This window comes from Neoarius graeffei, chromosome 7, assembly GCF_027579695.1.
Source record: "Neoarius graeffei isolate fNeoGra1 chromosome 7, fNeoGra1.pri, whole genome shotgun sequence".
Classification (NCBI taxonomy): domain Eukaryota; kingdom Metazoa; phylum Chordata; class Actinopteri; order Siluriformes; family Ariidae; genus Neoarius; species Neoarius graeffei.
In genome coordinates this window covers 12,575,591-12,590,757 of record NC_083575.1, presented here as the reverse complement: position 1 = coordinate 12,590,757, position 15,167 = coordinate 12,575,591, and the positions used below count along the sequence as shown (strand labels likewise).

Below are 15,167 nucleotides of genomic sequence, written 5' to 3'. Positions count from 1 at the left end.
GTTTCAAAACTAGGCCAAACGTCTCTTCAGTGTTTTTAATACAGTTTTGTCATCCACGCTGGCAGCCATATTGAAACCTGATATGCTAGCCATGATGAGCAACTAAACGACAAGTAGCCTAGTTTAGTTTTATATGCAACCAAAGTATATTTTAGATTCCTCTTAAAATTACCATTACTGCAAAATATGACTGACAGTTAGTTCTTCAGGGCTTTGATTCCACTGCTGTTCTTCTAGAGATAGGTTGAGGATGCTCATCAGAAGTTTTGCTGATATATTCAAGCAACAAGTGAGCTTTCACTTATGTTTAAAAAGACTGAGATACAATCATGCCAAATTAGCTCAGGGGGGAAGAAATCTGATCCTTTTGCTGTAATGATTTTTCACCTTGGTCAATTGCACACGTGGGAATTTTTCTTCAGTTCACCTCTTGGAATTAGCTCCCAGTTCCTGGGCAAACATAGTAAAAACCCCTCTCTGGTTTCCTGTTCCACAAGACCACTGATTTAATATTAAAAAAAAAAAAAAAAAAAGCTTAGAAAAACACCATAACCTCAGAAATTTATCAACTACGAGTCGTGTGTAAACCAGACCACATAGTAGCAATCTTGGGAGTGGGGTGAAGAGTGTTTGGATGACGACTGGAACAGACACATTTAAAAACCAATATTACATAAGGAGAAAATTGACTCCACCACCCTCTACTGGAAACCAGACCACTTGTTCAGAGAGCAGATGTGACCCAGCTGTGCTTATGTAATTCAGATGAAACATAATGAAAGCTCAGTTCCATCGTTTTTCTAATGAAAATCAGTGAAAAGAGAAAACCAATCTGCCCGTAAGGTGTCAGGACAAAACTGGAAATTCTACATTTGTCTGGGGAAAAAAACAAAACAAAAACACACCTTTATTGAGGACGATGTACAAATTTCATGTGAAAATATTTTCTACTGGGGGGAAAACCCACCCACACTTATTGCACAAAATCACAACTAAAAAACACTACATTTATACAAATAGTTGACATTTATTTAAAAAAAATAAAATAAAAGGCAGTACACGGCACTGCCAAAATCTCAAGCGTTTAATAAAACTGTACAAAAAAGTACCTCAGCCCTAAAAAAAAAAAAAAAAAAAAATTTTGCACTTTAACACCCCCAAAATACATCTCTGGTCTTTCCACACTTGCAATACATCATTTAAAAAATAAAATCAAAATAATTTTCCAGGGCTCACACAGTTCCAGTTTGACACATGGCTTACAAAAGAAAAACACTTATTCTGCTCAAGTCTTATAATGCAGCTGGAGCCAAATAAAAGGCCTTTTATGGAAACGTACAAAGGCTTCTGGCAGGCTGAAACGGATTGTGGGGCACACTTTAGGATCTGAGAGAGAGAGAAAGAAAATGAATGACTTTTCAGAAAAACAAAACAGTTTCTTTCTTCCCCAAACATGCACTGGACAAGTGAGTAATTTGCAGCAAACCTACTTTGACCAGGCAATCAACTTCACCCAGACACACTCCAGCCACCAGCCAAGATCAGCGTCTGTGTGATGGTGGAGAACAGAAAATAAGTGACTACTTTATACTGAACACGACAACTTTAAAAGCAGGCTATGCAACTCATGCCGATTTAAATTACATTTTATTTTATCTATTTTTAGACTGGAAAAATGCTAATTCTTTTTATACACAACCATAAGTTCATTTGGTCAAAACTTTTACTTTTAAATGAATTCTATTTTTCAAAAAAATTTTAGGGCAAGAGTTGCATGTATTAACATATATATATGAAAAAAGAAAGATGCATCTAGATTTTGAACGTGTTCCTTATATTTTTAAAGCAAAAAAACAAATAGTGGTGTTGAAAAGTAATAAAAGGACATTTAGGGCAGATGTTACCTTTTTTGTAGCACTTCCTAAGCCACCTTTTTTGTAGCGCCTCCTTCCCGATTTTTGTTGTTTATTTTTTCAGCCCAACGCAAGTCGAGCAAGCCTGCAAGTTTGCAATCTTCTTCACACTACACAACATTTAACCGAGTGTCATGTTGGCCAACAAGATGAGGGGAAATGATTTTTTGGGGAGTAACACTTTATACATTTTGATGTAATGAACCAAAGTCTACATTTTGTTTTTGAGACTTGTCTGTCAGTGTAAATTTTGATCATACGTTACCTTCTTTAAACGAGGTATTTATTTTAGAGGCCACTTGGCAGGACTCACCTCACGATCCTTTTCGATAAAAGAAAAAGATGGAGTGAGCAGTATGTTTTAGAAACAGCAGCACTTCCTGGGAACGCTGGTGCAGCTTTCAAGGAAGTCCCCTTTCAAGAGAAGTAACCCCTTTTTTTGCTGTATTGTGTATAAATCATTGAACTGAAAAAATTAAGGAACATTTCATTTCAGGACACAAAATGGGGGATGTTTGGTATGTTAGTTTTTTTTTGGTTTATGTTTACTGTGATACAAAACAGGACAGTCTATGAATAAGAATAAATAATTTAATAGCCGCTATGCTAATCGGATTCTAATTAACAACGGTTTATACACAATATTTTTACATTCACTGAACAAACGAAGTACATGTTGTATTATATCTGCATGCATGTTTTTGTCACAAAAGCTAGTTAGTAAATGCAATTTATGTACTGAAAGCTAGAAGAAAAGCAAAAATACCAGGTTGTGTTAGCTGGAAAACAAGATTGCGCTTTATTGACTGACACACTCCAGAAAGACACGTTTAGTTCCCTATTTAGGCAACGAACACAAGTGATTTTATGAAATGCAAAACTAGAGACAGCAAAATAAAAACATTAACCAGAGGTAACTTATATACATAAATTTAGACTGGCCACATTTTTAACCCCATTACAAAAAATTAATAAAAAAAAAATTAATTAACCAATGGAATTTGACTCCTCCCCCCTTTTTGAACAAAATACTGCGCTTGAAATTGAACATTTTGTTTCCTCAGAATAAATTTCTGGATTCTGTTAAACTTGTCAAACAGCTCTATATCTGTCAGTTTAAGGTTGGTGTTTAGTGTTGGGTTTGTACAGCGGCTTTTAAACACTTTCCTTCTTTCATTTTGAAGCCTTTTGTTGAGTTTTTTTAAGGGATCACAATACTCAAAAGCGACACTTGTTTTTGCGTAAAAGCTATTTGTAGTATAATTCAGGCTTCTACGGTTTTTTTTCCTCACAATCATTACATATTCAAAGGAAAAAAAAAAAAAAAAAAAATCAGCAAACATACTGCACAAGCCAACAATGCAAAGATGAAACACTAAAGAAAAACTCTGAAGTAAGCATATTCCTTAATGTAACTACAAAGGTTTTACCAGAATAACATTAAAAAGAGATTAACATAAAAAAAAAAATCTAAAAATTACTTTGAGCTGTTAAAAGGAGTTACAATTCAAGGTGGTTGCCCAGGCAACCCGAGTGAGTGATGCATCTCAGAATCTGCCGTATGGGTGTTCGCGATAGTTTCCTTTGTTCTGGCGGGCAGAAGGAGCCTTCCCTCCGCCGCTACCCCACGCAGCACCTTCCCAATCATCTTCAGCTACAGAGGAAGAAGAAAGGAGTGAATGTAGGGGTCTCAAAAAACAAAGATTAGGATTTCTTTAAGTTTGTACACTAATAAAAGATTACATAAATTAGTGTACATGTATATACACATACAACATGATCTGAGATTCAGTAAACAGATTAAAAAGTTGTCGTCATTTTAGTGGACAAAATTTGTCCCTTTAGATCTACATTTTTTCATTTAAAAATCTCACTGACCAATTAGACCATAAACTAGAAAAGGACAACTCAAAAGGGCATGGACTGCGATAAGGGTTGTTTTACAATCGGGGTACGCAAGCTAAAAATCACATCTAACACTTATCTTCAATATCAAAAAGGCTTGACTAAATAAACTTGGTTGTTTATTGTAGCCCTGTGATAGCTCTATTTACCATGCACAAAAAAAATTGTGATAACGTTATTTTTGGTGAATGTATGGCAATGCGCGTCATATTTAGCACAATTACTCATGTCATTTAGAAAAAGTGCTTTTTTGACCACAGGTAGCTCCAAAAGGGATGCACTTAAATCATTCTTTATACCATAAAACAAATATTTGGTTCCATATCATTGGAAACCTAGTTAAGTGTTAATGTTGAATGCCAGTAAGTTTTCAGACTATTTTGATCAAATTAGTATGCAATTGTGTCAAAAAAAAAGTCCTCTCCGAGACAGCTAATTTTTCAATATAAAATAACATATCTAAAATGATTCATCCTAAAATGTGGTCAAGATATTGGGACAAAAATATTAGAGACATCTAACACAAAACTTACAGCCTTATATTTAAAAGCCCTATGGAAGTAGTGGATTCTGAATTGTCAAAAAAAATGTCCTCTCTGAGAATCACTTCATTTGTTTCTCCCATCTTATAGCAGATTACACAAAACTACCATACACACGTCAAAAAAAAATTTCCTGAAATCTGTTCTTTAACTTGTCCTTCACTTAAAAACTGGTACAAGAACCAGTTTGAATCAATTTGAATTTTGGATCCCTGTGACAAACTTCGTACCCTGATTGTAAAACAACCCTTAAGAAATTAAACATTTGCTGTTCACAGGAAACTAAACCACTCTGATGTGGTGCCAGGAGCCTACCCAGACTGTTGCTCATTTTCCTCTTCCAGAACAATTAACAATGTCCTTACCGACATGAATGGATGGTAAACAAGCAGCAAAGGAAATAGCATGGCATCACGTGTACACCGGCATCTTACCGTACGATTCGTAGCTCTCCTGAGCCTCACCATGGCCGTAGTCATAGTACTCGGTTTCTCTGTATGAATGATAAATGACTTATTTTAGTTTGACAGATTCTTTCCAACTTTCCTGCCAAACTACTCAAACACCCAAATTACATAAGCCATCTTCACAAAGTAAGGTAAACAGGACCTACCCCTGTGGTGCTGCCTGGTTATAATAGCTTTCATAAGCATCGTATGGAGTTTCGGTGTAGGTCTCCTCATAGGACTAAAGAGAAAACCAGGTATTGCTCAATTAACAAGGGATAGTTTAAACATGCACGTCACTTCTTTGCCCTCAGGAAAGCGTGACATTGAAAACTACGATAATTAAACAGCAGGAGGGAAAAGCCACACCCACAACACACTTAAGGTTTTGCAGTGAAATCAAAATTTTCCACACAAAATGCATGTAGACCAAAAAAACAACACAGGGTGCGCGTTGTATTTTGCTACTTATTTACATGCTACTTTTTTTGCACCTTGGCTTTAAAAAAAGCGGGCACAGGTTGTAAAAACGTCCAGCATGAACAAAGTTCTATTAAACCGAATGCAGGTGGCATGAACAATGCAGCGACTCACGTATTCTTCGTACGACTCTGGTGCCTGATGTTGCTGATGAGAGAGTGCAGATGCAGGTGCCATCCTCTGAGAGGCAGCAGGGGGTCGAGACCGTCCTGAAGCCCCCCCGCGGTTAGAGGAGCCAGAAGGATGTCCTCCCCGGCCGACGGGCGCGCCTCGAGATGCTCCACCTCTTCCTGGGCCTCCTCTGGGGGCACCGCCGCGAGGTGCACCACCACGTGGGAGCATGCCGCGACCCCTGATGGGAAAAATAACATCAGTGCACTGACTATGCAGGATATTGCTTGCATTTTCCTAATATCTAGGAGAACACGCTTTCATATGACCTTCCAAGACTAAAATTTGTGCCGTTATGAGAAAGATCCCGTACCTGGGTCCGGGCATGGGAACTGATGGGCCACCACGGCCCCGGCCAGGGCCACCACGACCCCGAGTGGGTGCATCCTGAGCACCATTCAGATACCCGACGTCCATGAAGGGATCCTGGTGCATCTCGTCCATGTTGTCCACCTGGAAAAAAAGCGGAACGCGTGCTTACAGTACAACTGAGAAGACGGATACCAACTTCAGGGCTCCTACACATTTTCCATTTCAAAATTCCAGACTTCACAGGACATTTTTCAGACCATATTTGATGCCACAGTACAAATAACTATAATAAGTAATTTTAAATCCAGCATATACGTTACATCGAGTATGTAAGCTAGGATGTTGCTAAAAGCAAGTAATTGCTCATATATTCTTTCATGGGGCCCAAAATTTCTAGTGGCACCCTTGTGGAAAGGTCCTGTAGCTCACAGAAATCAATTAAAACCCAAACAAGTTCAATGCACAGCATTTTATTCAAGCCGCAATGCTAAAACAATGCAGTGTTGCTCCGTTTCTGCCACGTAAATCTGAAAAACTAAACCGATACCTTCTACCCCTAACAGTAACTGGAGGAATGTTGTATAACTCATCAAAAGAAAAGGGAACAGAAGTCCACTGACTTTGCTTCATGGAATATTAAGTGGAGTAGAACCATAAATCAGCTGTCAAAAAGTTTAAAAACACACTCCCATTTGTCTTTTGTCTCTTCTTGTCATTACCACATATACACTATCACAAATACATGCAACACCCTGATGGAAAAACAGGAAACCGGTTGCAAAGACTGGGCCAGTAACACAGACATCCACACGTTCAAATATGAGGATAAAACATATCAGGCTAAGAAATCGTGCGCGAGTGTGCCATACCCAAGTAAAGACAACCATCTGTTCGAAAACGTACACCGCCTCACACACAAACAAATGCATCGTCATGGAGATCCACATACACAGACGGATGCAACAGCGCGCCTTTTGGTGGATGCTGCCTTTTTCACGGCTGTCTGGGGGACTTGTGTGAATCTGAATCGTGCAGATCCGATAAGTTTTTTTTTTGGGGGGGGGGGGGGGAGGCGTTGGAGTGTGATTATAATTTCATCAAAGTGAATTCTGTATTAAAATTACTAAATATACAAATGCCATTACAGTCCATGAAACATAGGAAGTATAAGTATGAGAAGAAAACAGTAAATCAGAAAAACGAGCACGTAAAGCCAATTGGCTGCGCGCCATTATCTGCTGCTGGCTGCACTTCACGCGCAAGGATTTCCATCAGTCCAACGCGAGTTACGTAACTGGCTTTACGTGTGCAGCTTTCTGATTTACTGTTTTCTTCTCATACTTGTACTTCCTATGTTTCATGGACTGTAGCAGCATTTGCTCATTTAGTAATTTTAATACAGAATTTACTTTCACGAAATTATAATCAGACACTCCAACCCCCCCCCAAAAAAAATATAAACACTCATCGGATCTGCACGATTCACACAAGTCCCCCAGACAGCCGTGAAAAAGGCGGCATCCGCCAAAAGGTGCGCCGTTTGCATCCAAGTACACACCACTGTCGGGAACAAAGTTTATCATCCTGCCACCATAGCTGCTAGATTCCAAAATCCATCAGCCACTCAAATTTTATTTTTAAAAACCAGCCACTTGTTTTAACAAAAAGTGTGTAACTGCATGTGAAAAAACATGCACAGTAAGAGCTACAATATTCAAACGTGATTTAGGTAAACAGGCCATTTTATTTCACGAGTTAAATATTTAAGCTTGAGGTAAACTGACATTTCTCTCTCTCTCATATGCACACCCCCACAACTGTGGACTGATGGAAGTTAAATTTAAGTTGGACAAATAAAAAAAATAAAATAAAATAAAAAAAAAAAAAACCCTCCCCGACCACAAACCATTTCACAGAACTTTCCACTATTTACTTTTCTCCACTGCCCATTAAATGTTTTTTTGACCCTCCCTTCTTTGGCCTGTCTCATGGGAGTTTCTCTTCAGAACTCTTAACCCCTATGACATAACTACCTGCTTGCTGCAATACTAGCTAGAGCTGGGCAATATGGCCCCCCCCCCCCCCAAAAAAAACCCCTGATTTTCACAAAAAAAAAAAAAAAGATTTTCATAGATTCCCCCCCTACTAAAAATCAAACTACAGATGACAAAGAAATGATTCAAAACAAGTTTACCTTTATTTTGTTTTCACTTAAATTTCCCCTTTGGGGTTAAAGTGCAACCAGAAACCAAAAAGAAGCCAAAAAACAAACTTGTAGATGAGAACATAGCGATAGCATCTGTGACCGCCTTCCACCACACCCCATTCTTATCATAAGACACACAGTTCAAAAATGTGCCCAGGACGGTTGCTTGCTTTACTTTGGATGGTGTGCTCGTGCTGCGGCATTCATTCCGCTGGGAGCAGCACTTCTCCCACTCCGCTGCAGGCTTCTGTTTAAAGGATCGGAATAAATTCGTCGTGCTGCTTCCTTTGGAAGCAACCGTTTTCAAAACACACCTTACAACGAGGACTTGTTTGGTCTGCGTCTAACACTGCAAAACCGAACCAATTCCAGATCACAGAGAAAGTTGCTCCTTTCTTAGACGAGTTGCAGCTTTTCCCCAATCACTGCCATGTTTGTGTGTGTCTATGGCAAGCAGGCGGGAGGAAGGCTATAGTGTCAGTGCCCGATCCGTCCCTGCTGCCCAATCCGTCCTGCACATGCACAGAGGGGAGCGTTGGTGGCGGAAGTTAAAACTGAGAGAAAAACAATTTTCATAAAAACACATCGTCCTTAACTGTAAATTCGAATTAATCAATTTATCGCCCAGGGTGCTTGACCTGAGGTAATTCTCTAATCAGTCGGTAGTTAGCGTTCTACGCAGCGGTTGCCACACCGAATCAGAAGCTTCTTGTTTCACTCACACTTTAACGAGGATTGTGTCCTCGTGGAACAAGTAGACTCGCAATTCAATCTGCGTTGTGGAACGTCACACATAGTTCTGTTACAATTGCATTCTCTCTGTCCGTGTGCTACTTTTGTTTACCCACCACTGCGGCTGGTAGGTTGAGCAAAATCACCTGCGTTTGGTGGGTTGTGAGTGCCAATTTCCAACATTGACACTATCTGCCAGCATTCATATCTTAGGGGCAAGCCCACAACACTAGCAAAACTTGCCAGGTCTCTGAAAAAAAGGGCAGATGCCAGAGAAATCATCTCAGACATATCACGCGCAAGTCTTGCCTTACTTAAATTCAACATCATGCTCGCACTGGTTGGAACATTTCGGTTCAATTTTAGAAAAACAGGGACATAATCTGAAAACAGAAATTTTTCCATACTTGTCTAGCCCTAGAAATGACAAACCAAATGACATTACTTTTCCAGCCTGCACAGGAACCCTACAGCTTGTTCCCTTCAAAAGAAAGGAAAACCGACTCAAGGCCATGAGGGAGCCCTTTAGGACCATGAGTTGGCCTAGTGATTAGCGTGTCCGCCTCTCGATCGTGAGATCGCAAGTTATACTCACGGGAAAACAGCACTTTGCGTGTACAGAAAAGCCCAAATTACCCTGTACCATGACAGAAAAAGCACAAATTCAGAAACCGGGTGTAACCCAAATTACGTAATTGAAAGGCCTGCATGAAGTGTTTTGTTTAACTTCTCCACCCTTAAGAGAAAAATCTAAAAAGGTCTCCTTGTGAACAAACCGTAAATCGTACTGCTGCAAAAATGACTTACAGGCACGAGGAACTTCTTGACCTCGTCCATAGCATGAGCCATACGCAGGTAGCATTCAGGGATGGGTGCAAATACTTCAATGTACACATGCAGCTCCATAGACAGGTGAGCGTATTTGGGCTCCCCTCCCTTCCTCAGCTCTTCCTCCTGAAATAAAAAAAAAAAAAAATCATTTCAAATCTTCTAAACTACCTGCATCATCTTCCATAAGCATAACCGGCAACATATGAACACATTGCAACTAAACACTGCCACCTAGTGGCTGAAATGAAACAAGATGGGAAACTGAAGACCAAGTCTGCCATCTACAGTTTCTGGTGTTCATGGCTGATACCTGAGAAAGAAAATGGGATCATATGCTCACCTGGAGGCTCACGCCAAGCTTACACAGCTGGATTAATCAGGTTTCAAGGGCAGCTTAGTATCGCAACTGGAATACACAAATTTAAAACTCATTCATGAAGATTAAAGACCCAGGAGGTAGTTTTTACCTTGTTCTTGTCCCTCATGGAGCCCTTGCCCAGGACTGAAATCTTTGCTCCAGTTTCCTCCTGCAATCTTTTGATGGTGCTACCCTGGGGTCCAAGAATCTTCCCCACAAAGTTGAACTGATTAAAAAAAATATATATATATAAAATCAGGAAGAACTCCAGCCAAAGCATCAAGACAGTCATGAATGGTTAAGATTCTAAGCCAGAAAAAATAGTTTATTTTATAAACCAAAACTCTGTTTTCCATGGAGCTAATACATTTCCATCCACTCACCCGAGGGTACTGTTTGACAGGAATGAGCACTCGTTCTTTCACCCGCACATTTTTGGCAGTGAAAAGGTCCAGGTAAGTCTCGCCATCTTTTTTCGGCTCACCTTTCTGAATCCTTTCGATCTCTAAAACAGTGTGCAAAAACAGGTTAACAATCGCACTTACAAACAGGGATTCAGGGTACTGGGTTTAAAAAAAAAAAAGTTCTATTTAAAACACTTTATAAAGTGGGATTGACATCTTAATTCAAGTCCGGGCATTAGGTCCTAACTAGTACGAACATGCTTTTATTAATCATTATTTACTGTATTCGTGACACTTAAAAACAACACACTCCACCCAAGTGCCACTGATTGTACACCACATTCTCAATGAAACTCGGGCATCACGTCATGACATATCTAAGCCACAGTTACACATTACAGTCAATAAAACGCACAGTTATGCACCAGAAATCTGTAACTCAAACACACAGCAGTCACCAAAGAAGCCTGGATGATTGTCGATCAATTCTTGAGCTAAACTTAGCTGTTGCGCACACACTCACTGAAGTTTCGCATCTTGGAAGAAAAATAAACTACATGGAAGCAGTTACAGTCAGTGATGGACTTAAGAGTCTTGTGACTTGCACTGGGTTTACAGTGGTTTAACCCCCTGGTAGTTTACTCCCCCAGTGCCCAATCATTGAATTGAACCACGTCTGATCATAAATTGGTGTCCTAGAAGGCAAAATTATCAGTTTGTATTGTGTTAAGGATCAGAAATTGTATAGCTCGCAGCCATGAGGTTAAGGTTCTGTCGTCACTTCAACCACATACAGTTGGTAGAGTACACAGGTAAAATGAAACGTTTCTCCAGGACCATGAGGCTACATTAAACATCACAGGACTACAACCTATAATACACAAAGTGCAAGAGTGCAACACAGCAGAACATAATGGTTTTTAGAACAGGGCCCGGGGAGCAGCTGGGGGTTAGATGCCTCGCTCAAGGACACTTCAGCCCAAGGCCGCCACCACGTGGGGGAAACTGGAACACCCAGAGGAAACCCATGCAAACTACACACAAAGGGCCCCGTGTCAGCCACTGGGCTCGATCCCAGAACCTTCTTGCTGGGAGAGTGTTAACCAGTGCTTCTTCAACTACTTTAAGATAGGTTTACATAAACCAAAAACTTCAAGTTTAAAAAAAAAAAAATCCAAACACGTCTGATCATTCTAGATTAAAACTTTTTTTTTGAATTTTATATACACACTTAAATCTAGAATGATCAGACATGTTTGAGCAATTTTATTCACATTTAAACATGGGCCTGAAACACATGAAGATGGGGCCAAAAACATCGGAAAGCTGTGTACTGTTGTTCATCTGTGTGCATGAATACTCTTATAATAAACTCGTGCAAAAAAAAAAGTGTCTAGGCAAGAGCCTTTGCACATCCTTAGATAAAATTCATACGAATCAAAGTCCATGTCTTATTAATCGCCTCTACCCCCCACACACTTGCATGTTCAAAGGAACGCATCAGTTTCTCTTGCTTCATCTGGTGTGCAACTGTAACCCGTCCTCAACCCCGGCCATGCTCACAAAGCGCGAAATAACTAACAGGAGGCCCATCCAAACACAAACACCATTCCGGGCCGGAAAATCAGTTTTCCAAATGGGGTTTCTCAGCCGTAGAAGACTTCTGTCCTGAAATTATGACTTGATCATAATTTTTTAAAACATATTCTACATATTAGTTGTACAATTAAGACACTTCAAAAATCCTTTAGGGCATCTTTAAAAGGTTGCGCACGTGCAGGAAAACGAGAAGAAAGAGCTGGCGGGCTAGTCCTCCATTAATCATGAAAAAAAATTCTACAAAGGGTTTGCGTTCGAGAAAAATTTACACAACCGTCAAAGAAAAAAAAAAAAAAGAAGTCGTCCCAAGACATTTCACTTGCTTTATTTCCCGCATCTCTTTGTTCGAGCAGAGCTCAGACCTCGCTAAAGCTAAGCTCTGCTTTGTTAGCTAGCTAGCCTAGCTAGCGTTAGCACGCCGTTCCCACGTTGTTAGCATTTACTTAGCAGCAGCGCAGCAAATACAAGGCTGATAAACTCAATTAGCACAAACAAACCAACATTAAGCGCGTATAATAAACAAACACACATACATACATATATACACATATACATACATACATACATACATACATATATATATATATATATATATAAAATTTTCCGACCTGCGGTGAGCAGTTTCATGGCGTGAGTGAACGACGCGTCCAGGCTGTCCTTCTCCGCCAGCAGCTCGGGCAGATATTTACTCTCGCTCTCCATGTTCGGGTTGTTGGGATTGTTATTAGCTTTCTTCCCTTTGTTATTGTTGTTACGGTTAGCATCCATAGAGCCGAGATCCTAATTCTCAACAAATGACTGCGAATAATTTCACAATAGCTTCAGAGCTCTGGAGTAAAGAAGCAGTAACCGTGTGATACGGAGCTTTAAGCAGCCTCTTCAACAAAGATGGTGGTTCCGTCGAAGCAGTCGTTGTAGACCCGTATTCAAGGAAGCCCCGCCTACAGTCCGAAGATTGGTTTAAGAACAGCTTCAAAAAAAGGTAGCTCTATGATTGGATAAATTTTATTCTAATAGCCAATCATGTGCTTAGGAGGCGGGATTTTATCGCTATTGTGCGTCAACCGAACACCGGAACAGGAAAGCATGTTCGAAAAGGAAATGTACGAGTCTGAAGAATAATTCTGTTCCTTTTTTTTTTTTTTTCAAAAAAAGGAACGGGATTATTCTTCAGAATCAGATTTAGAACTGAGTTTATTGCCAAGTCCGTTCTCATATAGAAGAAATTTGCTTTGGTGATTGAACAGTTAAAATATAAGAATTAAAAAAAGACAAAAGTAGTTATCTGAATATAATAATAATAATAATAATAATAATAATAATAATAATAATAATAATAATCTGAAGTGTACAAATGTGAAAAGTGGACCGATTTAAGGGGTCTGTGCATGGGCTGTTTTGGAGTCCAAGTTGTACAGTATGTCCCGGAATGTGCAAAAACAGGTCACGTGATGAAGATGAAGACGAGTAATGACATGAATGTGTGAGAAGAGGAGAATATGTGCAATGGGTTAAACAAATAACCAAGCTGCACAGGGTCATCTCATCTCATTATCTCTAGCCGCTTTATCCTGTCCTACAGGGTCGCGGGCAAGCTGGAGCCTATCCCAGCTGACTACGGGCGAAAGGCGGGGTACACCCTGGACAAGTCGCCAGGTCATCACAGGGCTGACACATAGACACAGACAACCATTCACACTCATATTCACACCTCCGGTCAATTTAGAGTCACCAGTTAACCTAACCTGCATGTCTTTGGACTGTGGGGGAAACCGGAGCACCCGGAGGAAACCCACGCGGACACGAGGAGAACATGCAAACTCCACACGGAAAGGCCCTCGCCGGCCACAGGGCTCAAACCCGGACCTTCTTGCTGTGAGGCGACAGCGCTAACCACTACACCACCGTACCGCCGCTGTACAGGGTGTGCAATGAAATTTCACAGAATTTAGATGCATGACATGACCATGAAATGTCAGAGAGGAAGTGCGTTTATGTCACAGATTGAAAGTGTGAAGTTAGAGTCAGTGGGGCCTCGGGTCTTATTGCTGAGTCAGCTGCAGTGGGGAAAAAAGCTAACCTTATGGCGTGAGGTTTTGGTTCTAATGGACCGCAACTTCCTACCAGAGGGGAGTGACTCAAAACGTTTGTGTCCGGGGTGAGGAGTCGACCACAATCCTTTCTGCTCTCTTCAGGGTCCCGGACTCATACAGGTCCTGAAGAGATCAAACTTATTTAACTGATACAGGAAGTACATCCTCTACTGTGCTTTCTTGGTGAGAGAGCAGGTATTCGTCTCACCACTTGAGGTCCTGGGTGATTGTAGTGCCCAGGAAGCAGAAATACTCCACACTGGGGAGTCAAACAGGGTGATGGAGGAGGGAGGGTGTGGCAGAGCTCCTCCTGAAGTCTACAATCATCTCCACTGTCTTCAGAGCATTAAGCTACAAATTGTTCTGCCTGCACCAGGACACCTGATGGTCAATCTCCCACTCATCCTCATCAGAGATGAGTCCGGGGAGGGTGGTGTCGTCTGTGAACTTTAGGAGCTTGATAGACTGATGACTGGAGGTGCAGCTGTTGGTGTAAAGGGAGAAGAGGAGAGGAGAGAGAGAGGATGCAGCCTTGGCGGGGATCCGGTGCCGATGGTTCGGGAGTCAGAGACGTGTTTCCCCAGCTTCACATGCTACTTCCTGTCAGACAGGAAGTCAGTGATCCACTTGCAGGTGGAGTCAGGCACACTCAGCTGGGAGAGCCATGGGTTAAAGCAAAAAAAAAAATCATCTGACTGAAAAAAAAAGCTCCATGTCGTTGGCCCCTACCACGTCAGCGATGCGTCAAATTTTAAACGCCGTGTTGTCCATTATCCCCTCGGCCCCTACTTATAGTACATTTACGTAATTTTAACAATGACTAAAGCTAAGGCAAGACTTTACCATTGTCATTACTGGCTATAAATGATGAAACATCAAGTTTTCAGTGCAAAGTGCAAATTTATTTCAACAATACTTTAGTAATGCACAACAGTGGTTAAGAGAAAAGTACAAGTGCAGTCGAACTTGAACCATGCTTTCAAAAGAGTGGAACAGAAAGAAAAATAAGAAAATCTGTTGAAATAAAGCCAGGAAACAAGAAAAGTAAAGTTCACTTTTTCTGCTTCTTCGCAGTGAAGCCAAAGGCATCTAGTTTGGCAACACCTGATGCCTGTTTTTGTTTCTTTTTCCTTGGCACAGCAGCAGGAGCTTGCCATTATCGCCCATTTCATTTC

The 15,167-nt window shown here is 40.7% G+C and overlaps 1 protein-coding gene across 2 annotated transcripts; it reads right to left on the bottom strand.

Moving 5' to 3' along the window:
* Positions 1 to 1,007: 1,007 nt before the first annotated feature.
* khdrbs1a (KH domain containing, RNA binding, signal transduction associated 1a) lies at positions 1,008 to 12,811 on the bottom strand. 2 transcript variants are annotated; one of them, XR_009655002.1, is made up of 11 exons: positions 12,508 to 12,811; positions 10,280 to 10,401; positions 10,006 to 10,122; positions 9,515 to 9,661; positions 5,771 to 5,910; positions 5,401 to 5,638; positions 4,974 to 5,047; positions 4,795 to 4,853; positions 3,418 to 3,567; positions 1,491 to 1,548; positions 1,008 to 1,386 (listed from the first exon to the last, which is right to left on the bottom strand). XR_009655002.1 is itself a non-coding variant. In XM_060925300.1 (9 exons), exons 1-9 carry the CDS (start codon positions 12,665 to 12,667, stop codon positions 3,461 to 3,463), a joined length of 1,164 nt encoding a protein of 387 aa, XP_060781283.1. In that variant the 5' UTR covers positions 12,668 to 12,811; the 3' UTR covers positions 2,684 to 3,460. The 2 variants fall into 2 exon arrangements, 1 of the variants encoding a protein (XP_060781283.1); XM_060925300.1 differs by lacking the exons at positions 1,008 to 1,386; positions 1,491 to 1,548 and having other exon boundaries at positions 2,684 to 3,567.
* Between the last annotated feature and the right edge of the window lie 2,356 nt (positions 12,812 to 15,167).